This window comes from Theropithecus gelada, chromosome 11, assembly GCF_003255815.1.
Source record: "Theropithecus gelada isolate Dixy chromosome 11, Tgel_1.0, whole genome shotgun sequence".
NCBI lineage: Eukaryota > Metazoa > Chordata > Mammalia > Primates > Cercopithecidae > Theropithecus > Theropithecus gelada.
The window spans coordinates 12,400,293-12,427,621 of record NC_037679.1 but is presented as its reverse complement, the minus strand read 5'-3'; the positions used below and the strand labels follow the sequence as shown (position 1 = coordinate 12,427,621).

General features: G+C 51.4%; 1 protein-coding gene across 1 annotated transcript; it reads right to left on the bottom strand.

The window, feature by feature from the left end:
- Nucleotides 1-534: 534 nt before the first annotated feature.
- Nucleotides 535-27,122, bottom strand: ESPL1 (extra spindle pole bodies like 1, separase). Its single transcript, XM_025401299.1, has 31 exons — nucleotides 27,044-27,122; nucleotides 26,574-26,666; nucleotides 25,343-26,404; nucleotides 24,946-25,050; nucleotides 24,660-24,780; nucleotides 22,519-22,655; nucleotides 21,193-21,386; nucleotides 19,338-19,577; nucleotides 18,970-19,114; nucleotides 18,598-18,736; nucleotides 18,246-18,385; nucleotides 16,039-16,173; nucleotides 13,231-13,350; nucleotides 12,417-12,588; nucleotides 11,607-11,735; nucleotides 11,327-11,483; nucleotides 10,384-10,493; nucleotides 7,375-8,363; nucleotides 5,916-6,285; nucleotides 5,558-5,719; nucleotides 4,961-5,174; nucleotides 4,670-4,860; nucleotides 4,056-4,183; nucleotides 3,797-3,919; nucleotides 3,150-3,305; nucleotides 2,293-2,463; nucleotides 2,065-2,169; nucleotides 1,777-1,892; nucleotides 1,513-1,596; nucleotides 1,201-1,365; nucleotides 535-905 (listed from the first exon to the last, which is right to left on the bottom strand). Exons 2-31 carry the CDS (start codon nucleotides 26,652-26,654, stop codon nucleotides 704-706), a joined length of 6,363 nt encoding a protein of 2,120 aa, XP_025257084.1. The 5' UTR covers nucleotides 26,655-26,666; nucleotides 27,044-27,122; the 3' UTR covers nucleotides 535-703.
- Between the last annotated feature and the right edge of the window lie 207 nt (nucleotides 27,123-27,329).

The following is a 27,329-nucleotide window of genomic DNA, read 5'->3' as shown; positions in this document are numbered from 1 at the left end:
TGGCCAATATGGTGAAACCCTGCCTCTACTAAAAATACAAAAATTAGTGGGACGTGGTGGCATGTGCCTGTAGTCCCAGCTACTCGGGAGGCTGAAGCAGGAGAATCGCTTGAACCCGGCACGCAGAGGTTGCAGTGAGCCAAGATTGTGCCACTGCACTCCAGCCTGGGCAACAGAGCAAGACTGTCTCAAAAAAAAACAAAAAAAAAAACAACACTAGTGCCACTCCAAGGATACCTGAGGCAGGAAGAAAGGATGGACGGATGGTACCTGGCCAAAACACTCTCAACGGGTCTATCACTACCCTTCATTGGGCCTGTCTCTACTTAGCATTTTGATGCCCCTTTCTCCTCCAGATTTGTCTGCTGAGGTCCAGCCAGGCCCAGCAGGCTTTGTCCTGTGTCTTTGTCTTTCTTCCCTAGGCACTCAAACTTGATCTCCTATAAGCTGTTCCTGTCAGCTTACAGTACCACATAGCAGGAAGGGGGGCAGTCATGACATGTCTTTAAATGTTCTCAGATAAACTACACAAAACAAGGTTTAAGTGATGTATCTTTATTATATTGAAGTTAAATCAAAAGGAAATGTTTCATATAAAACACTGGGGAAAGTCACTTTAAAAGAGTTATCCTAAGGATTAAATCTAACCTTGGAGGTAGAACAGGTATGAGGCTTCTAGCATCAATAAGACAGCTCCATGGGGTTACCGCAGAGAGACAGGCAAGCCATAGGCTATAGGTGCAGCCCCAATAAGATACTTGAGTCGGGGAGCCTGGCGGGCCTGGTTTACATAGTACAGAAGGGGAGCCCCCGGGCCTGCTCCAAGCCAGCCCTGCAGCAGAGCTTCCGTGTAGCGGTCAATATCACGATCAGTCACATCCCAGAGATTACCCAGAAACAAGGGGCTGGGAAAAGAAAAGAAATACAAAGTAAGGGCTCTAAAACAGAATACATAGGAAAACACCATTGGTGGTGGGGTGGGTGAGTAGAGAGGACTGAACCAATGAGAAACTCCTTTGGCCCTTGGTTACAAGAGAAGAATAGACGGCAGCTAAGGGTTAAATGGTCCAGGCATGCCAGGGAACTAGGGATAGGAGGAAAATGGGGCACAAGAGAGGCAGGATTCAGACCTGGGAAAGAACCTGGGGTGAGGGCAGGAGTCTTAGTGCCCTAGGATGGGTCTTGCCCTTGGAGACTCACCAACCAGCCATGATGTACTTGAGCACGATGCCAGCCCCCTCCAGGTTTCCATGCACAGCCAGGGCCGCACTGCTACAGCCAAACAGCAGGGCCACTGCCCGGCAGCTCAGCCGCAGGACAGCCTGCCCGTCAAGGAAGCGGGCACCAGCCCCATGCCCTGCATAGCTAAGGCAGAAGGAGGTGAGATGAGCCTTGAGCTAGCAGTACCTGGCCTCTGCCTTTGTCTCCAGAGGCTCTCAAGTCCCAAAGCGACCCATGGTGATACCATCCTCAGGACTGCCCTCTCCCCACATCCCTGCCTTAAGCACTCACATATACAAATCATGCTTTGTCAGGGCTTCCTGAACCTGTTCGGGTCTCGGCACCTCCCCAACCACTCCTCTCCAGCCAGCTTCACTGCAGGGAAAAGGCGGGAGTGAGAATAGGGAAATGCATGGCAGGGGTCAGATGGCAAAGACGACAGAGGGATCATTAAATAGAAGGTGGGCTGCAACAGCTGTTTCTGGAGAAAAGGCTTGTTGCCCCTGTATGTTGTCTACCCTTCCCCACTCCTCTTCTTGTCTTCGTGCCCCCGACCTGCTGAAATTGGCTCGAAATTGCTCCTCTGTGCTTGACAGGTTATTGTGAGGGTTCAGGACATAGAAGGTACTTCGCGGATCCACCCCTTGACTCAGCACTGGCGAGGCCCCATACTGAGGAGGAGACACTGGTGATTAGGATGCTTGTCTCACCAAGAGGCCCAAGCCCCTTTCCATGTCTGAGCCATTCCTAGAACCCTCTCCTCTCTTCCCAGGTTTCTCTGCCCTTTTGTTGAGGTCTTCCCCAATTGCCAGTCATCCCCAGACACCACTCCCTGAACCTCACCTCTTTGATGATGGAGTAGCTGAGTAGGAAGCGGAAGGAGGGCAGCCGGGTGACAGGCAGTGCCTGGAGGCTGGGCATGCTTTCCCACGGCAGCTTCTGCAAGTCCTGGGCAAAAAGCACTAAGAGGTTACTGTCCCCAGCCAGGTATACGCAGAAGTCAGAAGGGGCATGGGGATGAGTTGGTACTTACTCCCCACTAGACACTGCCCCTCTGCCCCAGCTCCTTACCTTGTCTAGGACCAAGACAAGGTGGCTATTGCTTGGTACTGTCAGGCCCTGTAGATGTCCTACTGCCTCATTCAGGAGCTCCTGGGCTCGCTCTGGCTGGGTTGGGCACAGCCCGTAGGCCAGGGCCTGAACGTCCTGAGGGGTGAGGGCACTGGCACCACTGAGCATGATCTGCAGGGGAATAGTGGTGGTGAGCACCATCTTCATTCATGATGGCTGCTGGGAAAGGATTAAGTCCAGTTTCTTCCCCTTCCCTGCTTTATTTTTTTTTGAGACAAAGTCTTGCTCTGTCGCCCAGGCTGGAGTGCAGTGGCGCAATCTCAGCTCACTGCAACCTCCACCTCCCGGGTTCAAGTGATTCTCTTGCCTCAGCCTCCCGAGTAGTTGAGACTACAGGCACGTGCCACCAAGCCCAGCTAAGTTTTGTATTTTTAGTAGAGATGGGGTTTCACCCTGTTGGCCAGGATGGTCTCCACCTCTTGACCTCATGATCCACCCGCCTCGGCCTCCCAAAGTGCTGGGATTACAGGCCTAAGCCACAGCGCCTGTCCTTTTTGTAGATGGAGTCTCGCTCTGTCACCCAGGCTGGAGTGTAGCGATCTCGGCTCACTGCAACCTCTGCCTCCCAGGTTCAAGCAATTCTTCTGCTACAGCCTCCCGAGTAGCTGGAATTACAGGTGCCGGCCACCACGCCCAGCTAATTTTTGTATTTTCGTAGAGACAGGGTTTCACCATGTTGGCCAGGCTGGTCTCAAGCTCCTGAGCTCAAGCAATCCACCTGCCTTGGCCTCCCAAAGTGCTGGGATTACAGGTGCAAGTCACTGGGCCTGGCCCCCTTCCCTGCTTTCCTCACTCACTTTCAGCAGAGTGGGGTCAGGATATTTCCAGCCACATTCCTGTAGCAGCTCCTGTAGGCGGGAGGCCTCCTGGGCAGGGCTGGGCTCCTCACTGGACGGCAGCAGCAGCCCCTTCCAGCAGCCCAACACAGACTTCTCTAGGGAAGCGATGAGAACCTGAATGCAGAGGGCAGACCCTTTAGTCGGAGAGGAAACTGAGCTTCTTTCTCATAGGCACTGACATTCTGGAGATGAGAAAGTGCGTTTTCCAACGTGCATATCTGTCTTACGTATCTTTCTGTTAGTCATAGAAGGCAAGAATCTAGAAACTTTTTTCATTTTCTGAGCCTGGGAGAGTATAGACTATTATCTATCCCTCTGTTGTGACAAACATTAACAGGTGGGCAATGAAAGCTAAAACTGGGAAGCTGATAGTTGGGTTTAAGTCCTTTTTTTTTCTGCGTATCTTTAAATATCCATTCCCATATATTCTTCAAGTTCTGGGCTCTGAAGTTCTCCCCAGGTGACATATTTTTAAATTTAGGTCTACACTTCCAGAAAGGATTTGAAGTGGCTTTAGCACTGACCCAGGCCCTCTGGTAGAGAAGACACTGGGGCCCCCCGGGTCGTTCCTAGGGCACGCCTGACCCCACCCCAGGAGCACACACCTCCATCCTGTGGTCCAGTGCCAGCCGCCCCGTCCACCATTCTCGCTTGTCAGTACAGCTGCTGTTCTCTTTCTGTGCCTTCTGGATGGCATCAAACTCATTCAGGACTGAACGCAGAGGAAGCTTTGGGAGATGGGGCTGTGAGAGCTCTGCCTGTCCACGTGATCACCATCTCTCTCCCTCTCCCAACACAGAATGTGAGCAGCTTGACCCAAAGCCCAACCCAGCCCAACTTCGCTCCATGGCCCAGGAATCCTACCTTGTTCTGGCCAGTGGGAATCTGCACACTGACTGGGGGACTGTCCTTTTCCAGCCGGGTCAATAGGAGGGTGTTGCCCACGGTTCCGGGCTGGAGGGTGGCCAGGGCCAACACACACACGGTCACCCCTGACAAACAGGATACAGCCAGAATCATTCAGCTGTTGAAAGAATTCCCTTCTCTGTCTTGGGCACTCAATCCCTGTCCATCACTGAAGACAGCATCAAGAAGGCTTCCTTGGTCACTGGAGGTCAAAGTGCTCTCCCTTGCCTAATAGCTCCCTGTGCACAGAGACTATGTCCTGTACTTTGTGTTTCTCACAGGAACTAACAAAGTGAGGTACTCAAATCATGTGTATGTTTCATGTTAGTACAGAAGACCCCAGGCATCTGAACTCACCTCTGAGGGAAGACACTGAATTTGCTGGTAATTCAAAGTTGAGGTTTAAAAAAACAACAAACCTTCCTGATTTAAGATGCTAACAGGTGAAAAGGTATGACTTAAGGGTCATAAATCTATGTAAACTAACCAATGCCTAAAACTCCTTCACCCAGCTCCTCAGTAAGAAGATGCAGAAGAGGACAGAGGAGCTGGCCAGAAGCCTGCCCGCATACCACTGGGGATCAGAGCCAGGCGCTCCTGGAAACTCTCCTTTTCAGGCTGGGGGAAGTGGCCAGATCCCAAAGCCCTGAAGGAAAAGAGGCGCTGGATGCAGGCCAGGGGGACATCTCCAGGCGTCTCCTGAAGGCTCAGCCCCTGCAGCTGGTCTGCTATTTCAAGTGATCCTCGGTACTTCTGGGCCTTGCTGCAAGCAACACAGGGAGGGGTGAGGTCCCCTTCCTTCAAAGTCTGGACCCTCCCTCCAGTCTGCCCCAGCAGGAGTCTCGGGGATGGTGGGCACCCACCTGAGTTGTCTGTGGAGGTGGGTGAGCAGCTGGTGGCGACAGGTGATGGAGACAGACTCGGTGACAAGGAAAGCAGTGGCATAGGGATCCCGGTGGCCCAGGCACAGGGCCAGGAAGCGGCAGAGGTGGGCATAGAGCCCACTAGGAGGACAATGACTAATGCCCCGGAAAGCAACACTCAGGGAGTCACAGATGGAGTCCAGGGTAGAAAGACCTAGAGGAATGTCAGGACACTTGGTACAGCTGAATTCCTTATTTCATAGTTGACAGGAACTTTCCAAGAAGGAAGAGTCCCTATCTCATCTCCCACATGGCAAATAGCAGCTACCATTTATGAAGAGCAACGTGCCAAATGAGGTGCCATGCAACTAACAGGCATCAACTCACTCCACCATGCCCCCTAAACCCCATTTTTACAGAAGGAATAGAAGCTTGGAGAGGTTAAGTGACCCGCACACAGCTCATAGACACAGGTTCAAACACAGGTTCACAGGCTACTGGATCCAGATCAGAATCCAGCCTGGAAAGACAGAGGGGTCAAAAGTCCTAGAAGCTCAGCCCTCTCAAAGTGACCAACATCAGGGGTCGCATATTCACCAGTGGCTATGGGGGCTGAGGGGAGCCGGAGCTGAGGACCAAGGTCCTTGTCACTCTCCTTGTCTGGGCATGGGCTAGGCAGCTCCTTCTTGCTAGAATCCAGCCTCAGCAGCTCCCATTCTCCAGAAGCTGCCTCAGGGTCCGGCGCTGGAGCCTTCCTACCTGGGGAGAGAGCAGGCCTTTTTCACAGTGCTCCCTCCCCCTGCCATTCTCTTTGTTCTTCCTTCTGTAATCCACTCCCTTGGAGTCAGCAAAAGAGCATTCTTCCTGTACTTCCTTGGAAGCACTTACTGCTTGTGCTTTGCCCCAGAACAAACCCCCAAAACATGCACCTTCCATCTCACCCTTGCTGTCCTACCTGAGGCTGAGTCTTCCCCATCAGAGGCCCTGAGGATCTCAAAGCTCATTTCTCTCCAGTTGTCATTCAGTTCCTCCTCAGGGATGGTCCTCATGATCTCAGGGCCAGGCCTGGCCTGGTCACTGGCCCTCTGGGGACGCTGCTCCTCACAATGTCTTGATGCCACCTTCTTGGCCCTCCGGCTCCTGCCACTCAGGCCAGGATTCCCAGGGGCACTACCTGGGGCAACCACAGCATCTGTCTTTAGGCTCAGGACGTTCCTTGCTCGCCCCTGGCCCCGGGAAGCAGTGCCCCGTCTCTTAGGTTCCTCTGCCAGCCAGGCCTCAGCTGAGACAGGGTCTTCCAAGTCACTGTCTTCATTGAAGTTCACCTGAGATCAGAGGGAAAGGGTGAAGGGCCAAGAGGTCTTCAGTGACAAGACACTTTGTGACAGCAGATGGCGCAGTGGAGGCACCATCAGCCACTGTCCCACAGGACCATGGAAGATTTCAGAACTTCCCACATGACACCCAACACTCTAGATGAGGGGCAGCGACTCTTGGAAGGGGAAGGAGGGAGAAAATGAGGGAACAGAAGGTGGGATGAAAAGGTAAAAGGAACGTTAGAGTTAAGGAAAATGTCTCTGTCTGAAGCAAAAGGAGACTTGGAACTAGGTCTTGCTGTGAGAGATGTTGTCCTGGCGCAGTGGTTCATGTCTGTAATCCCAGCACTTTGGGAGGCTGAGGCGGGAGGATCACCTGAGGTCAGGAGTTCGAGACCAGCCTGGCCATCATGGTGAAACCCCATCTTTACTAAAAATATATAAATAAGATGGGTGTGGTGGCACCCGCCTGTAATCCCAACTACTCAGGAGGCTGAGGCAGAATTGCTTTAACCCAGGAGGTGGAGGTTGCAGTGAGCTGGGACTGCGCCATTGCACTCCAGCCTGGGTGACAGAACGAGACTCTGTCTCAGAAAAAAAAAAAAAAAAAAAAGGCCAGGCACGGTGGCTGCTCACACCTGTAATCCCAGCACTTTGGGAGGCTGAGGTGGGCGGATCACGAAGTCAGGAGATTGAGACCATCCTGGCTAACATGGTGAAACCGCATCTCTACTGAAAATACAAAAAATTAGCCGGGCGTGGTGGCAGTTGCCTGTAGTCCCAGCTACTTGGGAGGCTGAGGCAGGAGAATGGCGTGAACCCGAGAGGCGGAGCTTGCAGTGAGCTGAGATTGTGCCACTGCTCTCCAGCCTGGGCGACAGAGCGAGACTCCGTCTCAAAAAAACCCCAAAAAAACAGAAAAACAACAAAAAACAAAAAAGCAAGATGTTGGGGTACTGCAGATAGCAGGAGATTAAGGTTCCACTAGGCCCTGGGGACCCCGCTATTCCACAGGGACACCTGCTCTATAAAACATTCTCCTCCAGGAATAACCCCATCCAACACCATCAGCACCACATAGCAACAGTCCCACCTCACCTTGAGGCGCGTCTGGGCTCTCTGTTGTACTCTGGGGGCCTGGGGAACTTCAGGCGTGCTCTTTGTAGGGCAGACTTCCTCAAACACGGTGAAGGGGACATGAGGGCCAGCTTGCCTGATCCGGCCTGGGGGTCTAGGTGTGCAGGGCGGTCCTCTACCTTCCAGACCTTTCTGAGAGGTATTATTGAGGCGCAGGGGAGCAGAGGCTACCTGTTGGCGCCCTCGTCCAGAACGTTTTTGGCTCTGAGTCTTAGAGGGCTCTGAGCCAGGGACACTTTTTATTAATGGTGGCCACCAGCCCCAGGAGCTTGCAAAAAGTTCGGTAGTACAGCAGCTGAGGTCAGCTAGCTTTGTGAGGGCCCAAATCAAGAGCAGGCTGGCTCGCCAGGGCTCCAGGTGGGGTATCCGTGCTGCTACAAACTTCAGCCCTGACTCTAGAACCTTCTGCAGGGTCTTGTTTGATGGCTGTGTCAGGCCCTCCAGTGCCAACAGTGTGTATGCTTGAGCTAAGATCTCATCCAAGAGGCTTGGAACCAAGGAGGGGGGTGTTTTATGATTCAGGGAAGCTTGGAGAGCTTGGGTGAGGCGCTCGGTGGCTTCAGGGCAGCCCTTCAGCACGACCTGCAGCAGATCCAGACCCTGGGCCTGGTGGCCCATGGCCAGCCTCACCCCTGCCGTGACTAATACCCAGCGCAGACAGACTGCTGTGAGGACAGGGCTGGCACACAGCGAGCAGTCACAGGTGGGTGAATGGGACAGGAAGTTGGGTATGGGCTGGGGTTTGGTTTTCAAGTCTGGGGAGGAATTTGTAGAAGGTGCTATGGGGCCAGGCTCCTTGGCCACAGTGGCCACCAGCTCTAGAGCAGGGCCTCTTAGGAAGAGCTCCTCCTCTGGGAGCTGTGGAGGACAGGGGACCTGGGCCTGTTGCTTCCCCTTCTGCAGGTGGACCTTCTTCACAGAGTCCAGGTGCTGAGTCACCCCACCAAACTCTGGGGAGAAGGCAGAACAAGAATTACAAAATGGGGAGAAATGGCATCAAGCACTTCCTAAACGACTTTGGGGCCCAACTCTCTAATATACGTGTTTTATATACATACATGTGTGTATATATATGTATTACTGTATAACATATCAAATATTAGTATGGCTTATTATTTTTTAGGTAAAAAAAATTTTTTTTTTTTTGAGATGGAGTCTCGCTCTGTCGCCCAGGCTGGAGTGCAGTGGTGCGATCTCTGCTCACTGCAAGCTCTGCCTCCCGGGTTCATGCCATTCTCCTGCCTCAGCCTCCCGAGTAGCTGGGACTACAGGCGCCCGCCACCACGCCCGGCTAATTTTTTGTATTTTTTAGTGGAGATGGGGTTTCACAGTGTTAGCCAGGATGGTCTCAATCTCCTGACCTTGTGATCCACCTGCCTAGGAGGTAAAATCTTTAATGTTTTCTTTCCAACCAATGGTGGATCAAATGCAGGCCACAATGCCCCCACACCTGCAGCTCAGGGGCCACATGGCTGAGAAGAGCAGGCTGGTCCCAGCAGGCCCACACCTGAATCCTGCCTCCTACCCTGTGGTCCTGGCCCCAAACATTGACTTCTCAACTTTCTCATTTAACAAATGAAAATAATCTATGCTCCCACCCAGCTTTATGGGGTCTAGTGTGGGGGAAATGAAGTACTAGAAGTATATGTGATTGAGGAGACAAAATGTGCCATAAATGCAATATTTTATGATTAGCTTCAGCCCTCCTGAGGATGTTCGTGCTACTCAATACGGTAGCCACTAGCCATCTGGCTAGTGAGCACATGAAGTGTGGCTAGTGTGACTGAGGACCTGAATTCTAAATATTATCTTTTTTTTTTTTTGGGTCAGAATCTCACACTGTCGCCCGGACTGGAGTGCAATGGTGCAATCTCGCTCACTGCAACCTCTGCCTCCTGGGTTCAAGTGATTCTCCTGCCTCAGCCTTCCGAGTAGCTGGGATACAGGTGCCCGCCACCACACCTGGCTAATTTTTGTATTAGTAGAGATGGGGTTTCACTATGTTGGCCAGGCTGGTCTCGAACTCCTGACCTTGTGATCCGCCTGCCTTGGCCTTCCAAAGTGCTGGGATTACAGGCATGAGCCACCAAGCCTGGCCCTAAATATTATCTAAATCAGATTTAAAATAGCCAAAATGTATTAGGAAGCACTGAAAAGTAGAACTAGGGTAAGTCTGGGACAGGCTGTCTGAAGGAGACCAATGGTTGGACTAAAGTCAAGGGAATGCTGCCATGGGACCAGAAGTCAGTATCTGATTAAAAAGGGAACAAAGGGCCGGGCGCGGTGGCTCAAGCCTGTAATCCCAGCACTTTGGGAGGCCGAGACGGGCGGATCACGAGGTCAGGAGATCGAGACCATCCTGGCTAACACGGTGAAACCCCGTCTCTACTAAAAAATACAAAAAACTAGCCGGGCGTGGTGGTGGGCGCCTGTAGTCCCAGCTACTCGGAGGCTGAGGCAGGAGAATGGCCTGAACCTGGGAGGCGGAGCTTGCAGTGAGCCGAGATCGCGCCACTGCACTCCAGCCTGGGTGACACAGCGCGAGACTCCGTCTCAAAAAAAAAAAAAAAAAAAAAAAAAAACGGGAACAAAGGCTGGGCGCGGTGGCTCATGCCTATAATCCCAGCACTTTAGGAGGCCGAGGCGGGTGGATCACCTGAGGTCAGTTCAAAACCAAGCTGGCCAACATGGTGAAACCTCGTCTCTACTACAAATAAAAAAAAATTATCCGGGCATGGTGGCGCATGCCTGTAGTCCCAGCTACTGGGGAGACTGAGGCAGGAGAATCACTTGAACCTGGGAGGCAGAGGTTGCAGTGAGCCAAGATCACACCACTGCACTGCAGCCTGGGTAATAAAACGAGACTGTCTCAAAAATAAAAAAAAGGCAATGAAACCTTTACACAGAAAGATGTGCTATAGTGTGTGTCATTTCAGCACGGCCTATGGGCATGGGGACATGGCTGCTCACCTGTGCAAGACTCAAGCAAGAACAGAACCTGCTGCAGGTCCGACTGACAGAGATCAATGTCATTGCGGGCCAGCTCCAGCTCGCCCTTCAGCACCAGGAACAGGGCACACCTTGTTGAGAGAGGAGAGGAGAACCAATCAGAGGAATCCTTTGTCTTCCTGGAGAGTCTTTCTCTTTGTTTCTTTTCCAGGCTGAGCTACCTCAGTCCTTCCCTGCCTCCAAAAGGCATTCACTCCCTTAAGCTGACTTAAAGCCTCCCTGGGGAAAAACCCTCTACTCTTCTCTCTAATCCCAACTCTCCTTATGCCTTGGGACAGGATTTCCCAAACTGCATTCCTCAATAAAAGGATCCGTGGGAGGCTGGGCGCAGTGGCTCACGCCTGTAATCCCAGCACTTTGGGAGGCTGAGGTGGGCGGATCACGAGGTCAGGAGATCAAGACCATCCTGGCTAACATGGTGAAACCCTGTCTCTACTAAAAACACAAAACAATTAGCTGGGCGTGGTGGCAGGCACCTGTAGTCCCAGCTACTCAGGAGGCTCAGGCAGGAGAATGGCGTGAACCTGGGAGGCAGAGCTTGCAGTGAGCTGAGATCGCGCCACTGCACTCTAGCCTGGGCGACAGAGCAAGACTCCGTCTCAAAAAAAAAAAAAAAAAAAGGATCCTGTGGGAAAACATTCTTAGGGAAACACTGTACACTAGATCTCCCTTTTGGAGATTTGCAAGGTATATCCACATACTGAAGGACATGAGAGTCCTACAGGAAATAAAAACATCTAACCTTGATTAACTCAGCATTTGCCACTTATTTAGCCGTGGAATGCCTTTTTCCACGAATGCATCTAAACATAGCATGTAATGTGTGGAACAGTTTGGAATCCATGTTCAAGGGTGCATGGCACTCTGGTGCCATCATTGCCATACCCTCTGGCCCTGTACTCACTGGCGTGGTATCTGCAGCTTTGTTGTAAGTTTTAGGGCCTCCAAGCAAAAGGCCTTGGCTTCACTCACACTACCCAGGCGGCCCAGGTGGCAGACCAGCTTCTCTGAGCAGCTCAGCACCTCTGAAAGAACCTGCCATTTTTGTACCAGATTTTCACCTGTAGCAAAGAGACAAGACAACCATCACTCAGCCACAGTGTGGATCCTCTGGAGAAAAAACTGCAGCCCTCTCATATAGCCTGTCCATTCCAACAGGGCCCTGCTGTCCTCCCCAGACTCACCATAGTCCAGAAACGATGTCTCCACAGCTGCTTTCTGAGTTGAGAGGATATCACTGCCCATCAGCAGGAGGATGATGCTTCGGAGGAGCTTATGAGAGTCTATGAGAGCTATCTCAGGTGTCTGCCAGCCTGTGGTGGGTGTGGCAAAGAAGGGAGAGGATGCAGCCAGAACTTCACCACCTTCAGCTACTAAGGCAGCAAAGCCTGCTTCCCATGCTTCCTTCTGCATTTAGGCAGGCAGAGCTAATCAGTCTCATAACTCCTTCCCTCTGAGATCCCATGGGGGTCTCAGAATCCTTTCAGCTGGCTGGGTGCAGTGGTCCAAGCCTGTAATCCCAGCATTTTGGGAGGCTGAGGCAGACGGATCACCTGAGGTCAGGAGTTCGAGATCAGCCTGGCCAACATGGTGAAACCCCATCTCTACTAAGAATACAAAAATTAGCCGGGCATAGTGGCGCATGTCAGTAATCCCAGCTACTCAGGAGACTGAGGCAGGAGAATCGCTTGAACCCAGGAGGCGGAGGTTGCAGTGAGCTGAGATTGCACCATTGCACTCCAGCCTGGGCAACAAGAGTGAAACTCCGCCTCAGGAAAAAAAAAAAAGTCCTTTCAGCCTAGTATTCCAGGCAGTCACCAATTGTTTAGAGTCAGCAGGCAAACTGAAACCCATTTGTTATCCCAAGCCTACTCTGTGCAGGTTCTAGGTAGGCTGGGCCACACAGCTGGCAGAGGGGATGAGGTTTGAGAAGAGCTGACAGCAGAGAAACCATACATGTCATCCAAGGGGGGCCATCCACCCTATTCTTTCACCTTGGGCACAGAGCTGCTCCCACAGGGAGTGTGAGAAGCTGTCTGACGGGAGGCTAAGGTAAGCTGCCACCAACTGCAGGGCCTGGACACGCAGCAAGTACCAAGCCTTGGAGGACTTCTGGAGGGCAGGATCCTGAAGCACAGACAATAGCAGAGAGACACCCTCGGTCACCTAAAGGAGAGAAGGGGCCAGAGGAGGCAGTAAGTGGAGTCAGACAGGCACTTCAGAGCTTGAGAGGCCCTGGAGATTACGTGGCCCCATCCCTGAAGGCCCTGGGTATTAGAAAGATTTTAGAACTTTCTGAGTATTTGCCTGGCTTTCAAGATCTCCCGAGAGCTAGGCAGAACGTTCCTGACCCTGAGAAGCAGTAACAGTTCCTAGCTTTGCCCTCACCGGTGACTTGTCCACCAATTTAGGAATGATAAAAACGTAGAGAAGAAACTAGAGCATGAGAGGGTAGAAGACATGCCCAAGTCACACAACTAGTTTGGGAGAAAACTCAAGTCTTTGCGATCCCCTGGATTTCTAGTCCAGAGCCCCCATGCCTTCCCAGGATCACTGTTGTCCCAGCTTTTCGTCACAGGACAGACTTTTCCCCTTGCCCTTGAAGAAGGAAAAGGACTCTATCTCTACCAGAGGAGGACTGGTGAGCAAGTCGCTGGCGAGGGCAAGGCTAGGAAATATGCCTGCCTCTCAGGGTCAGGAACATTCTGCCTAGCTCCAGGGAAATCTCAAAAGCCAGGCAAATATCAAGAAAATCCTAAATTCTTTCTAATACCTAAGGCCTTCGGAGATGAAGAAAGTGAGAAATACCTTCTGGTGAGTCCAGTAGAGTTGACTTCGAAGTAGATCACAGGTCAGGGAAAGGAGCAGGTATGTGTCAGTGGTCTGATCGAGATGCTTCAGGCTCAATGCTGCCTCTTCCAGGTATAACTAAGGAAGCAATCAGAGGGCGCATGAGGAAAGGCAGCCACACTCTTCAAACAAAAGTGGAGTAAATAAGGGTGACTGCGTGGCTCACGCCTGGGAGGCCAAGGTGGGCAGATCACCTGAGGTCAGGAGTTCAAGACCAGCCTGGCCAACATGGTAACAGCCCGTCTCTACTAAAAATACAAAAATTAGCCAGGCGTGGTGACACGCACTGTAATCCCAGCTACTCGGGAGGCTGAGGCATGAGAATCACTTGAACCCGAGGCAGAGGTTGCAGTGAACAGAGATCACACCACTGTACTCCAGCCTGGGCGACAGAGTAAGACTCTGTCTCAAAAAAAAAAAAAAAAGTGGAGTAAAGCATTTATAAACAAAATGCTCAACATGTCCAATAAATATTACATTATTTCAGATATTATAATCTGCATAGGAGTTATTGATTCACTCTCTAAAATGTGCATTTAACACTTGGTTAACCACTTTTTTTTTTTTTTTGGAATGGAGTTTCGCTCTTGTCGCCCAGGCTGGAGTACAATGGTATGATCTCGACTCACTGCAACCTCTGCCTCCCAGGTTCAAGTGATCTCCTGCCTCAACCTCCCAAGTAGCTGGGATTACAGGCATATGCCACCATGCCCGGCTAATTTTTGTATTTTTAGTAAAGACGGGATTTTTCCATGTTGGTCAGGCTGGTCTTGAACTCCTGAACTCAGGTGATCCACCGGCCTTGGCCTCCCAAAATGCTGGGATTACAGACAGGTGTGAGCTACTGCGCCCAGCCTGGTTAACCACTTTTAGATTAAAGCTATATACAGAGTAAGCAGTAGCTGGGCACAGTGGCTCATGCCTATAATATCAGCACTTTGGGAGGCTGAGGCGGGAGGATCACTTGAGCCCAGGAGTTCAAGACCAGCCTGGGCAACATAGTGAGACTCTGTCTCTACAAAACATTTAAAAATTAGCCAGGTGTGGTGGCATGTACCTGTAATCCCAGCTACTCAGGAAGGTGATGTGGGAGGATCACTTGAGCGCAGAAGGTCAAAGCTGCCGTGAGCCATGATCATGCTACTGCACTCTGGCCTGGGCAACACAGTGACACCCTGTCTCAAAAAATGAATAAAATAAATTTTAAAAAATAAGCAGGCTGCTGGGCACAGTGGCTCATGCCTGTAATCCCAGCACTTTGGGAGGCCGAGGCAGGTGGATCACAAGGTCAGGAGTTCGAGAGCAGCCTGGCCAATATGGTGAAACCCCGTCTCTACTAAAAACACAATAAAAATTAGCTGGGCATGGTGGTGCATGCCTGAAATCCCAGCTACTCGGGAGGCTGAGGCAGGAGAATTGTTTGAACCCAGGAGGCAGAGGTTGCAGTGAGCCAAGATTGCACCACTGCACTCCAGCCTGGGCGACAGAGCGAGACTCCACCTCAAAAAAAAAAAAAAAAAAGAATTGCTATATTTTGGCCAGATGCGGTGGCTCATGCCTATAATCCCAGCACCTTGGGAGGCCAAGGCAGGCAGATCACCTGAGCTCAGGGGTTTGAGACCAGTCTGGCCAACATGGTGAAACTGCATCTCTACTAAAAATACAAAAATTAGCCAGGCATTGTGGCAGGTGCTTGTAATCCCAGCTACTCGGGAGGCTGAGGCAGGAGAATCGCTTAAACTCAGGAGGTGGAAGTTGCAGTGAGCCGAGATCGCGCCATTGTACTCCAGCCTGGGCGACAAGAGCGAAACTCCATCTCAAAAAAATAAAAAGAATTACTATATTTTGTAAATGGAAAGACACCACTAAAAACGGAATGCTATAAACAGAATCATGTCTTCTGTTTTCAAAGTCAATATACTAGAGTGATGCAAAAATAATAACAGTGAAGGCCGGGCGCGGTGGCTCAAGCCTGTAATCCCAGCACTTTGGGAGGCCGAGACGGGCGGATCACGAGGTCAGGAGATCGAGACCATCCTGGCTAACACGGTGAAACCCCGTCTCTATTAAGAAATACAAAAAACTAGCCGGGCGAGGTGGCGGGCGCCTGTAGTCCCAGCTACTCGGGAGGCTGAGGCAGGAGAATGGCGTGAACCCGGGAGGCGGAGCTTGCAGTGAGCTGAGATCCCGCCACTGCACTCCAGCCTGGGCGACAGAGCGAGACTCCGTCTCAAAAAAAAAAAAAAAAAAAAAAATAATAACAGTGAGCTATTTCGTGGCAAAGTTATCCAGGGGTAAACACTGCAACCATAAGCGCTGGCAAGTATTCTTGGGGCAAAAGGGAAAAGGGTTAAGCAGGAAAGAGATTAGATCACACCTGTGCCTACCAGTGGTCATTAAGAAGATGAAGTAGAACAGGGAGAAACTGGAGGCCAAGGAGACCAACCAGGAGACACTGTGATAGCTTTATGTGAGCAATGAAGCATCAACTACGGCAACAGAACCAGTCAGGAAATACAAGACTGGCGGTATGTTCCTGCAGCAGTCTGTAAACTTAATGAACAACTGGTTTTGCAGGAAGGACAAAGATGATTCCCCTTCTTACAGCCGCCTCCAGCTGCTCCACACTCCACAATTCTCCAGCCAATTGTGGTGGTAAAAGGCTGAGAAGCTGCCCCTTTGATATCCTGTCTTCTCAGAAAAGAGGTGGGCCTCTAAAGCTACGGGCCCCCTGCAGTCTCCAGACTAGGCTGGTTGGGCACTCACCTGGGCATAGCTGGGACAGCCGAGGGTCAGGAGGAGCTGGGTGATGTGGCAAGAGGAGCCAGCTGCCTTCGAGTGGTCCTTCAGTCTCTCAGAGACAATCCGTAGCAGCAGGAGGACCTCCAGAGCCTGCATGGGCTGGTCAGCAAGAGCAGCCAAAGTTTACTCCACCCCTGCTCAAGCCTCCATTTCTACCCTCTGGTCCCCAGCCCTTTGGGACCTTGGACTGTAGTTTGACCTCAGGGCCTGGGTGGAATGTGGTTACCCAGATGAAGCAATCATCACCCTGCCCCTACTGTTTTAAAGCCTAGATGCCATTCATCATCAATAGCCAGGATTTTCTGAGTTTTTACTATGTGCCAGGCACTGTGCCAAGGCTTACATGCATCAATGCATTTAACCCTTATAACAACTCTAATCCCAATTTTACAGTACAGGAAGTTAAGACTCACATGGGTTAGGTTGCTTAGACAGGCAGGTATGTGGCAGAACCAAGACTCAAATCTAGGGCTGAGGTAGCTTCCCCTGCTAGAAATATGGTCTAATGCTCACAGTTAACAGCATGTATAATGGCTTTTTTTTTTTTTCTAAGTTTTCTAATGTGGAGTCTAGGGTAGAGCTTCAGGAAGTTTGTGAAACTCCCTGAAATAAGAATGTACATGGCCTTATAGGCCAGGCACAGTGGCTTATGCCTATAATCCCAGCAGTTTGAGAGGCTGAGGCAGGCGGGTCACCTGAGATCAGGAGTTCGAGACCAGCCTGGCCAACACGGTGAAACTCTATCTCTACCAATGATACAAAATTAGCTGGGTGTGGTGGTATGCGCCTGTAATCCCAGCTGCTCAGGAGGCTGAGTGAGCCAGGAGAATCGCTTGAACCCAGGAGGCGGAGGATGCAGTGAGCTGAGATCACGCCACTGCTCTCCAGCCTGGGTGACAGAGCAAGACTATCTCGGGGGGGAAAAAAAGTGGGGCGCAGTGGCTCATGCCTGTAATCCCAGCACTTTGGGAGGCTGGGGCGGGTGGATCACTTGAAGTCAAGAGATCAAGACCAGCCTGGCCAATATGGTGAAACCCTGTCTATACTAAAAATCCAAAAAAGTAGCCAGGCGTGGTTGCACGCCTATAGTCCCAGCTACTCAGGAGGCTGAGGCAGAAGAATCACTTGAACCCAGGTGGCGGAAGTTGCAGTGAGCCTAGATTGCACCACTGCACTCCAGCCTGGGCTATAGAGCAAGACTCCATCTAAAAAAAAAAAAAAAAAAAAAAGGCACACATAACAATGTAAGAATGTAAAATTGTGTATAAAGGCATCTATGTATTTTTCTGATAGGTAACAAATCATCTAATAATTGAAGCTAACTTTTTTTTTTTAAATGAAACAGTGTCTTGCTCTGTCCCCCAGGCTGGAGTGCAGTGGCGCGATCTTAGCCCACTGCAACCTCCACCTTCCGGCTCAAGGGATTCTCCTGCCTCAGCCACCTGAGTAGCTGGGATTACATGCACATGTCACCGCACCGGGCTATATTTTTTTTATTTCTTGTAGAGATGGGATTTCGCTATGTTGCCCAGACTTAAGCTAACATTTCAGCACACCATTACACAATACCTCTTCCATGCACTGCCGCACTGAATAATAACGCCATGAGGCAGTAGTATGGCCCCTATTTTAGACATAAGGAAACTTGGGCTTAGAAGGTTAAGCCACTTGGGCCGGGCGTGGTGGCTCAAGCCTGTAATCCCAGCACTTTGGGAGGCCGAGGGGGGTGGATCACGAGGTCAGGAGATCGAGACCATCCTGGCTAACATGGTGAAACCCCGTCTCTACTAAAAATACAAAAAACTAGCCGGGCGTGGTGGCGGGCACCTGTAGTCCCAGCTACTCGGAGGCTGAGGCAGGAGAAGGGCGTGAACCTGGGAGGCGGAGCTTGCAGTGAGCCGAGATCGCGCCACTGCACTCCAGCCTGGGTGACACAGCGCGAGACCCCGTCTCAAAAAAAAAAAAAAAAAAAGAAGGTTAAGCCACTTGCCAAGGCCATACACTAATGAATGAGGGAGCTTGGATTTAAAATAAGACTGGTGATACAGGCCTGTGCTTCATCACTGGCTTTCATGGCTTCTCAGCAGGCTCACAGGCCAAAGAAGGTGAAGGAGCTGTTTCTGGTTTAGTCCTTATTTATATGGGTCCCCCTAAATGCCCCACCTCATTACCTTTGCCACCAGCTGGTAGAGGGCTGCTAGGATCTGCAGTGAGGCTGCTGTCTGCTGGAGACACCGTACAGCTGGGGCCTGCCCCTTTGTAAGCAGCTTCTTCCACAGGGCCAGGGCTTGGTCCAGGCATTTGGACTGAGCTGTTAAGCCAGAAGAAAATGACTGCTGTCTCAGCATGGGCAATCTGGAGAGAACTTGCCTTCCTCCATAACATCCTCTGCCCTTTACATCAACCTCCCACTGCTTCCACAACCTCCTACCCTACAAGGTCAGGCTCTCCCTCACCAGGGGTCCGTGTTCCACTCTTAGGAAACCATGGAGATGCCCATACCATACTCCATTTACCCCTCACCAGCATCTGCAGCCAGGTTGAAGGCAATGTTACTGTATAGGAGACGATCTTCCTGGAGTTTATCTTCATAGTTCAGGTCATTGACTTCAAATTCCTCCAAGTTACCAGGAGCCTGGGCTCTCCGATCCCGCTCAATACCCTGGATGGGAAGATTGGAGTATAAAACAGGGCACAGTGGTGTGGGCCTATAGTCCTGGCTACTCGGCAGGCTGAGGTGGGAGGATTGAGCCCGGTTCAAGACCAGCCTGGGCAACAGAGAGACCCCATCTCTAAAAATAAACAAAAAAAAAGGGCTGATACCAACTTGTTGGGGGCCCAGGGACAATAATTCCTACACCCAGTTCTACTGAGCCCCACAGCAGCCACACTCACTTCCTGCATTTTGGCTTCCAGAGTACAGATGTAAAGCCACAGCAAGGCCTGTGCTTTATCATCCAGAAGCTGATCTCTGGCCTGGGCCTCAGGTCTCACAGACTCCAGAAGCTGCAGGGCTTCCCGGACAGCATCCAGAGCAGAGCTGCAGGGAGAAGATGTACTTAAGCTGGGCCTACTATGAGTACCTGCCACAGTGCCCTGGGAAGGGCTGGCTGCATAACAGCTGGCCTCACCCTTTGCATGTGCTCCCATGGCCACAAGATGAAGGGAGCACTCAGGGATATGGAGAGGGAAACTGGTTCTGAAGAGTGTGAGAGGACCTAGGGCAAGGAGCAAGAGTGGCCTCCGCAGCTACTACTCCTTACCAGTTGGTCTGCTGGGCAAAGTCGTGGTAGCAGAGCACCTGAGCCAGTTCTACCAGGTGGGTGGCTCGTGCCCAGGCCCCGGCTGGTGTCTCCTCGGGGCTCAGCTCCAGGAGGTCACAGATGATGTTGAAGCGTTCCTGTCCAGTGTCAGCCCGCACTGACTTGTAGGCCTGCAGCTCCTCCCTCAGCAGGAAGGCCAGGGTCTCCGGGTCCCAGCCACTTAGGCTGTCTCGCAGAGTCCTGAGAGAGGGCATGCTCAGCACCAGGGTGGAGCCCAGAAGGCATATAGCCTCTGCTCCCATGCTGAGGAGCCCCAGCCTTGGCTTGCTGAAAGCTCAGTAAGTTTCCAGTCATGGCTTTAAAAATCTAAATCAGATTGCATTGCTCCTCTGTTTAACAAACAGCAGTGGGCTCCCACTAGGAATCATTTCCAAAGCCCTGACCATGGCCTATAAGGCCCTGTGTGACCTGGCCTCTTCCCACCTTGACCACCTCCATTCCATATGGCTCTCCATCCTATACCCCTATTCTACTACCCCCAGCATGCTGGCTTTCTCAAGCATGGTCCCAAGTTTGTTCCCACCTTGCAACCTTTGTATTTACTACTCTCTCTGCAAGGAATTCTCTTCCCTGAGTTTTTTTTTTTTTCCAGACAGTCTCACTCTATTGTCCAGGCTGGAGTGCAATAGCGTGATCATGGTTCACTGCAGCCTTGATCTTCCAGGCTTACGTGATCCTCCCACTTCAGTCTCCTAATTAAGTGTAAATAGAATATAGGTTCATGCCACCACATTCGGCTAATTTTTTTTAAGTAGGGACAAGGTCTCGCTATGTTGCCCAGGCTCCCTGAGATCTTTATAGAGTAGATTCCTTCACATCCTCAGGTCTCATCTGTCACTTCTTCAAAAAGGGCTTTCCTAAATAACCTACCTAAAGTTGCTCCCTCTTTTGGCAAATCACTGTTTAGTTGTCTTCATAGAGCATACATGAAGGCTGGGTGCGTTGGCTCATGCCTGTAATCCTAGCACTTTGAGAGGCCAAGGTGGGAGGATCACTTGAGCCTGGGAGTTCAAGACCAGCCTAGACAACATAGTGAGACCCTGTCTCTATTTAAAAAAAAAAAAAAAAAAAAAAGAACAGACACAAAATGTCCTTTTTAAAAATATCTCCCCAACTAGAATATAAGCTCCATGAAAGTAAGACCACTGTCACCACTATACCCGCAAGTACCTAGCACAGTGGCTAGCATATAGTAGGCACTCAATGAATAACTAATGAATGAAGGAATTACTGTCTTTTTCAGACATAAACATGAAAGGACATGACCATGAGTACCAAAAGCCACCCTATCCATGGGAGAAACATGGTTGACCCCCTTCCGAACTCACTTTTTTTTTGAGGCGGAGTCTCCCTCTGTCACCCAGGCTGGAGTGCAGTGGTGCGAGCTCGGCTCACTGCAACCTCCACCTCAGGGGTTTGAGCGATTCTCCTGCGTCAGCCTCCTGAGTAGCTGGGATTACAGGCACCTGCCACCACGCCCAGCTAATTTTTTTTTTTTTTTTTTGAGACAGAGTCTTGCTCTGTCGCCCAGGCCACAGTGCAGTGGCACGATCTCGGCTCACTGCAACCTCCGCCTCCTGCGTTCACGCCATTCTCCTGCCTCAGTCCCCCAAGTAGCTGGGATTATAGGCGCCTGCCACCACACCTGGCTAATTTTTTGTATTTTTAGTAGAGACGGGGTTTCACCGTGTTAGCCAGGATGGTCTCGATCTCCTGACCTCGTGATCTGCCCGCCTCGGCCTCCCAAAGTGCTGGGATTACAAGCATGAGCCACCGCATCTGGCCCCCAACTCACTTTAGCTGTAGCTCCTTGTCTCCAGCCCTGGACGCATCCATCTTGACCCGAACCCAGAAAGTGACTGGCTCAGCCATGTGTTCAGGGCTACAGGGTTGCAGGGCTGCCAGCCATAAAGTCACCATCTTGCAGCCCTGGGCTTGTTTACCCAGTTTCTTCAAACTCTCTACTTGTAGCCGGAAGCACCTGTGCAACTGACCAGAGAAAGGGAACAGACCAAACTGGAGAGGAACCAGTGAGTGTGTATGGTGGAAGGGGACGTACATGCATAGGTATATACACCACATGGTGGGGTGGGGTTGGCAGGTGGGCCTCCTGAGCCACCCCCATCCAAGACAGGAGACACCTAAGAATGAAATACTCTGAGTGCCTTCAACTCAGAGGCTCCAATCCACACCCTTGAAAACCTGCTTCTCCTCCTGTAATCCTTCTCAGCAAATGGCACTGCCTTCTCCTGAGTCAGAAATGTGCGGCCATCTCTGATGTTCCCTTCTCTCACTCTCCCTCCTACCAGTCACCTACTAGGTTAATCCTTGGCTTCTTGCACCCATCCACTGCATTCCATCCCTTGTGCAGCTGTTTCAGTTCAGCCCACCCCTCCCTGCCTAGGTTACTATAGCAGCCTGATTACCCAGTCTTTTCTCCTGCACTCCGTTCATCACAGCGAAGTCAGGGAAATCCAAAATGCCTGTCTGCTGTCATGCCTTCACTTAAATCCTTTAGAGGCTTATCACCTCAGTCAAGATGAAACCCAAGCCCCTCTATGACCTATCTTGCTTGCTAATCCCACCAATGCATCAGTTCACAGGTATTCTTGCTTAAGAACACTGGTTCTTGCCCAGTGTGGTCGCTTGAGCCTGTAATCCCAGCGCTTTGGGAGGCCCAGGCAGGCAGATCACCTGAGGTCAGGAGTTCGAGACCAGCCTGGCCAACCAACATGGTGAAATCCCCATCTCTACAAAAAATACAAAAATTAGCTGGGCGTGGTGGTGGGCACCTGTAATCCCAGATATTCGGGAAGCTAAGGCAAGAGAATTGCTTGAACCCGGGAGGCAAAGGTTGCAGTGAGCCGAGATGGCGCCACTGTACTCCAGCCTGGGCGACAGAGCAAGCAAGACTCATCTCAAAAAAAAAAAAGTGAGTCAATCTAAAGAAAAACACTAAGTTACAGTACAGTGAGGTTTGGGAAACACTGCTCCAAATACTGGTGCCAACATGCTGCTACTAACCCCCTACTCGAAGGGAGGGTGCTGGCTAGGCCCTTTCTTGCTCCCCCCACTCCCCAACCACATAAGCTCCCTTCCTGCACCTCTCATTTCCTTGTACCTTCTCAGGAGGCACCTCAGGATAAGTGCCTGGCTTCACCAAACCCAGGTGCTGACAGAGTGGCTCAGAGATGGCACAGGCCTCGGCATAGAGCTTGTGACTATAGAAGCTGTAGGCCAAGTTACTGGTGTAAGAAGCTGCAGGGGAGAAAAGGCACAATTGACCGCAGGAATGGCTCCCACCACCCTCTCCTCCTGGAGAGGCAGCAGAGATTAGCTCAATCTATGGTCAGCTCAGCAGCTTCCAGATCAGACACGAACCCCTACTGCTAGGAATGAGGAAGGGGTGGCTCTCCCCTTCCTGCTCCAAATAGGCCCATGCCCTTCATTCTAGTACGGTGAACCCACACCACTCAGCCCATCTGCACTTGTTTTACAAACCAGACCCCCTCCTGCCTCAGCACTGGCTGTTTCTTCTGCCAGGGATGTTCTTTTCCAGGAACCCACATGGCTAACTCCCTCACATCACCTTCTCAATGAGGTCTACCCTGACCACCTGATTTAAGGTGGTAACGTGCCCCCGGTCATGCACCTTAGACTCCCAATTCCCTTTCTTATCCTGCTCTACTTTTCCTTTTCCCTCACATTTCTTACCACTTTCTAATATGTTGATAATTCACTTATTTACTGAATCTGTTTATCTTTTCCCCCAAACTAGAATGTGGCTCCATGAGGGAAGGAATCTTTGTTTTGTTTACTGACACATCCAAGTACTCAAAATAGTGCATCACACACAGTGAATACTCAACAAATATTTGCTGAATGAATAAATGATAATAACTTATTTATGCAGCTTCTTGGCCATCAACATAGATGACTGGGAAAAAATAAAGTCAGTCTTCAGTACTCTGTGGGAAGAATTTTCCTTTTTTTTTGAGATGGAGTTTCGCTCTTGTTGCCCAGGCTCGAGTGCCCTGTTGCCCAGGCTGAAGTGTAATGGCGCAATCTCAGCTCACTGCAATCTCCACCTTGCAGGTTCAAGTGACTCTCCTGCCTCAGCCTCCCAAGTAGCTGGGATTACAGGCATGCACCACCCTGCCTGGCTAATTTTGTATTTTTAGTAGAGACAGGGTTTCAGGGAGGCCAAGGCAGGCAGATCACTTGAGTCCAGGAGTTCGAGACCAGTCTGGACAACATGGTGAGACCTCATCTCTACAAAAAATACAGAAATCAGCCAGGCGTAGTGGTGCATGCCTGCAGTCCCAGCTACTTGGGAGGCTGAGGCAGGTGAGTCGCTTGAACTTGCAAGGTGAGCTTGGGGGGCTGAGGTGGGAGGATTGCTTGAGCCCAGGAGGTTGAGACTGTGTTGTGCCAGTGCATTCCAGCCTAGGCGACAGAGCAAGACCTTGTCTAAAAAAAAAAAAAAAAAAAAAAAAAAAACAAAAACAAAAAAAACCAACCACTTAAATATACAGAAAGGTCATTTGTAATGATTTCTGGATTCTGATAAGTGAAGAAAAAGAAAAAAAAGAAAACATCGGCCAGGCACAGTGGCTCACACCTGTAATTCCAGCACTTTGGGAGGCCGAAGTGAGTGGATCACAAGGTCAGGAGACCGAGACCATCCTGGCCAACACAGTGAAACCCCATCTCTACTAAAAATACAAAAATTAGCTGGGTGTGGTGGCACGTGCCTGTAATCCCAGCTACTCAGGAGGCTAAGGCAGGAGAATCGCTTGAACTCAGGAGGTGGAGGTTGCAGTGAGCCGAGATCGCACCACTGTGCTCCAGTCTGGTGACAGAACTAGACTCAAGAAAGAAGGAGAGAAAGAGAAAGGAAGAAAAGAAATAAAGAAAGAAAGGAAGGAAGGAAGGAAGGGAGGAAGGGAAGAAAGAAAGAAAACATTAAAAAAATAGAAATAAAAAATATATTGAAAGGTCATAAGGTTGCATATTAGGTACAACTGTTAATGCCAAGTTAGATTCCAGTCAAGGAAATAGTGTCTGCTGCTATAAGTTAGCCTCATCACTTCTCTACTGGTGTTAAACATAGAGTAGCTGGTACTTATAAACATTTCTTTCACTGCCTCCTTGAACCATGAGGAACCCTCACAGTGGTCAGAACCATGCAGCAAGTACTATTCACCTGCCTGATGGGTGATGACCCTCCCACACTCTGTGCCTGGGACCCAGGGCACTAACCGGTCATCCCCATGTAGTCCGTCAGCTCTTGGCCCGACAGGCCCTCTAAGGCCTCCAGCATCCAGACAACGGTAGATTTGCAACTCTCCACTAGTTGGGCCAGGTCAGTCAAATCAACTATCTGAAGGGACAAGAAGGGTTTGAGGGTGAGGAGTCATGCTGGGTCCAAGATGACCTCCACTCCACTCCACACCCAAAGCCAAGCAATCCCAAAGCTGTTTGAGGGCAGTGGAGCAACCCCAAACCCTATGAGCCTAGTCCAGGTTCCCTGATTCCCAGACAGTACCTGACAGCCTTGGGCAAAGTCATAAACCACCACAGTGTAGAGGTGAAGTCCCTGAAAGTACATCTGAAGAAAAGACTGCTGTTGCTTGGAGGAGCCCCCACACACCTGAGGAACAAAGCAGAAGGTTGGTATGAGGAGCAGAGATAAAGAGGGCTCCAAGCTGAAGACTGACCCAGTGTCCTGGAGAGCTGACAGAGCCCAGGGAGCACGAGGAAGGATATCCAGAAGGGCCACTGCCCTCTGAGGATACACTAGGCTGCTTCCTAGCTCACTAGGCACAGTCCAGAGAGCAGCTTAACAAGGAGGGAGCCAGGACTTCCAGATCTTGCCAAATACCCTAGGCTGGTAGTGAGTCCACAGACCATGTCCCCACCCTACCTCCAGGTCCTTAACTCACACCATCATCCCGCAGCTGCTGCAGAAGAGAGCAGTACCCTCCAAGAAAAGCAAAGAGGCTCAGAATGGCATCAAGTCTATAGCACCTCTTGGTGCCTCGTTCCAGGCCTGAAAGGAAGAACTGGCAGCTCTCATACAATGCCCGAAGCGGGGGTGATGGTGCCTCCATACTCTTGCTCAGGACAGCTGATGCCTTGATCAGAAGCTTGGCCACTGCCTGAGGTCCTTCCCCCTCAGCCTGCAGCAGCTTAACCCCCAGCTGACAGAGCTGAAGGCTAGGGGCTAGATTGGTGTTCCTTAGGTAACTATGAGCCTTTGCCACTGCGCTGATGGCTTTGTCATGGTGGCAGCTCCAGCATAAGCGACGGCAGTGTTCCAAGGTGAGCTCCAAGAGGCAGAGGGCCCTCTGGGGAGAAAGCAGCCCAGAAGAGCTCCCTCTCTCACCCACCAAGGCTCTGATCACGTGCCTGGAAAGCAGGTCATCTAGGAAATCAGCATCTGCTTCATTTAGACCAATGCCACTGGCATCGAATAGCTGATGCGCAGCTACCACTCGACAGGCTGTTGGAGAGGCAAAGTGAGGAACCTCACAAGGGGTACTTTCATCCTCCAAAAGTACTAGGAAGCTCAAGGCCTTCAGCCGAGCTGTGAATGCAGCTCGCCGTTCCAACAGGGCTTCCGCCCCCTTCCAAAGCAGAGAAAAGCTGCCCCGAGCCACGGCCTCATAGTCCTGGGGAGCAGCCTGGCGACAGCACTGCACCAAGCAGGCATGGAGGGGCTGAGCAAGGCGGAGTGTGGCCTCTGGGCTTCCTTGTGCAGCAGCATTCCGCAATAAGACGAAGAGAATTCGTTCCAGGTAGAGGGGAGGACGCTGGGGGGTAGACACCAAGTAGCCATCACAGGCCAGCTCTGCCAGCTCCAGCAGGCTCCCCAGATGCCTAGGGCAAGCTAGCTTAGCAGTCAGCTGCTGGTTGCAAGCCCTCAGGATGGCATCACAAGCTTGTCTCCTCTCAGCATCAGATCGGCTGCTGGGAAAACCAGCTGGAGGGTTGGACAGGAACTCCTAGAAGAAGAGAAAGATATGAATGGGGCTAGCAAAGGCAGGAAAGAGGTAGAGAAAGAAATAGGGTTGCTCAGAGAGGGTCCCCAACTTATCCATCTCTTCAAAAGGCAAACACAAAACAGCTCAGTTTGGAAAGCCAGGTGTACCCCGGGCCAGGCAGCACCCCCACCTTCAAGTCAGGCAGCAACTCTTCAGCCTCCTTCTGGCTGCTTAGCAGAGTCCCAAAGTTGACTCCTTTGAAGTTCCTCATGACACCGGAGAGCTAGGGAAAAAGAGACCAATTAGAGAAGATCGTTAATGAAGCTAACTGGAGGAAGGGAAGAGGGCTGAAGGTCGTGGAAGGAGGCAAAGAATCACACCAGAAATTTCATCGGGGAGAAAACCCACGCCAGGACGCCGTGCTCCCGTTATAAACGGACGATTCCGCTCTTCCTTCCTCCGGGCAGATCCCCGACCGCACTACCACACCACTCGCCGCGCTACGCCAGAGGCCTCGGCCCAGCCCTTCAGCGCCCCGGGGCCGTCCCAAGGCCTCCCGACACTCCCTCCAGGAGCCACCCCCGCCTCTCCTCGCGTCAGCGCTGGGGATCCCCTTCACTTCGGCACGTACCCACGCTCACGAGTCCCTTCCGGCCTTACCGCTCCAGAGGTCGCCCTCTTTCCTAAGTACAGGACTTACCCGCCTGACCAGTACTCCGCGAGGATCCAAAATGTAACCTTCGTTTTCCGCGCCAGCCCCTCCTTTCAAATATCCGCGACTGCCAATCAGCGGGCGCGGCGTAACGCCGGGCGCGCGGCACGCTGGGAGTTGTAGTTTACCCGCCGCGCTGCGCGCTCCCGCGGCGCCCCGGAGTGTCTTGCTGCTTTGTGCGTAAAGGCTGCTTGGGAGTGCGGGTTTCCCCGTTTTTTCCAGTCAGGGCTCAGT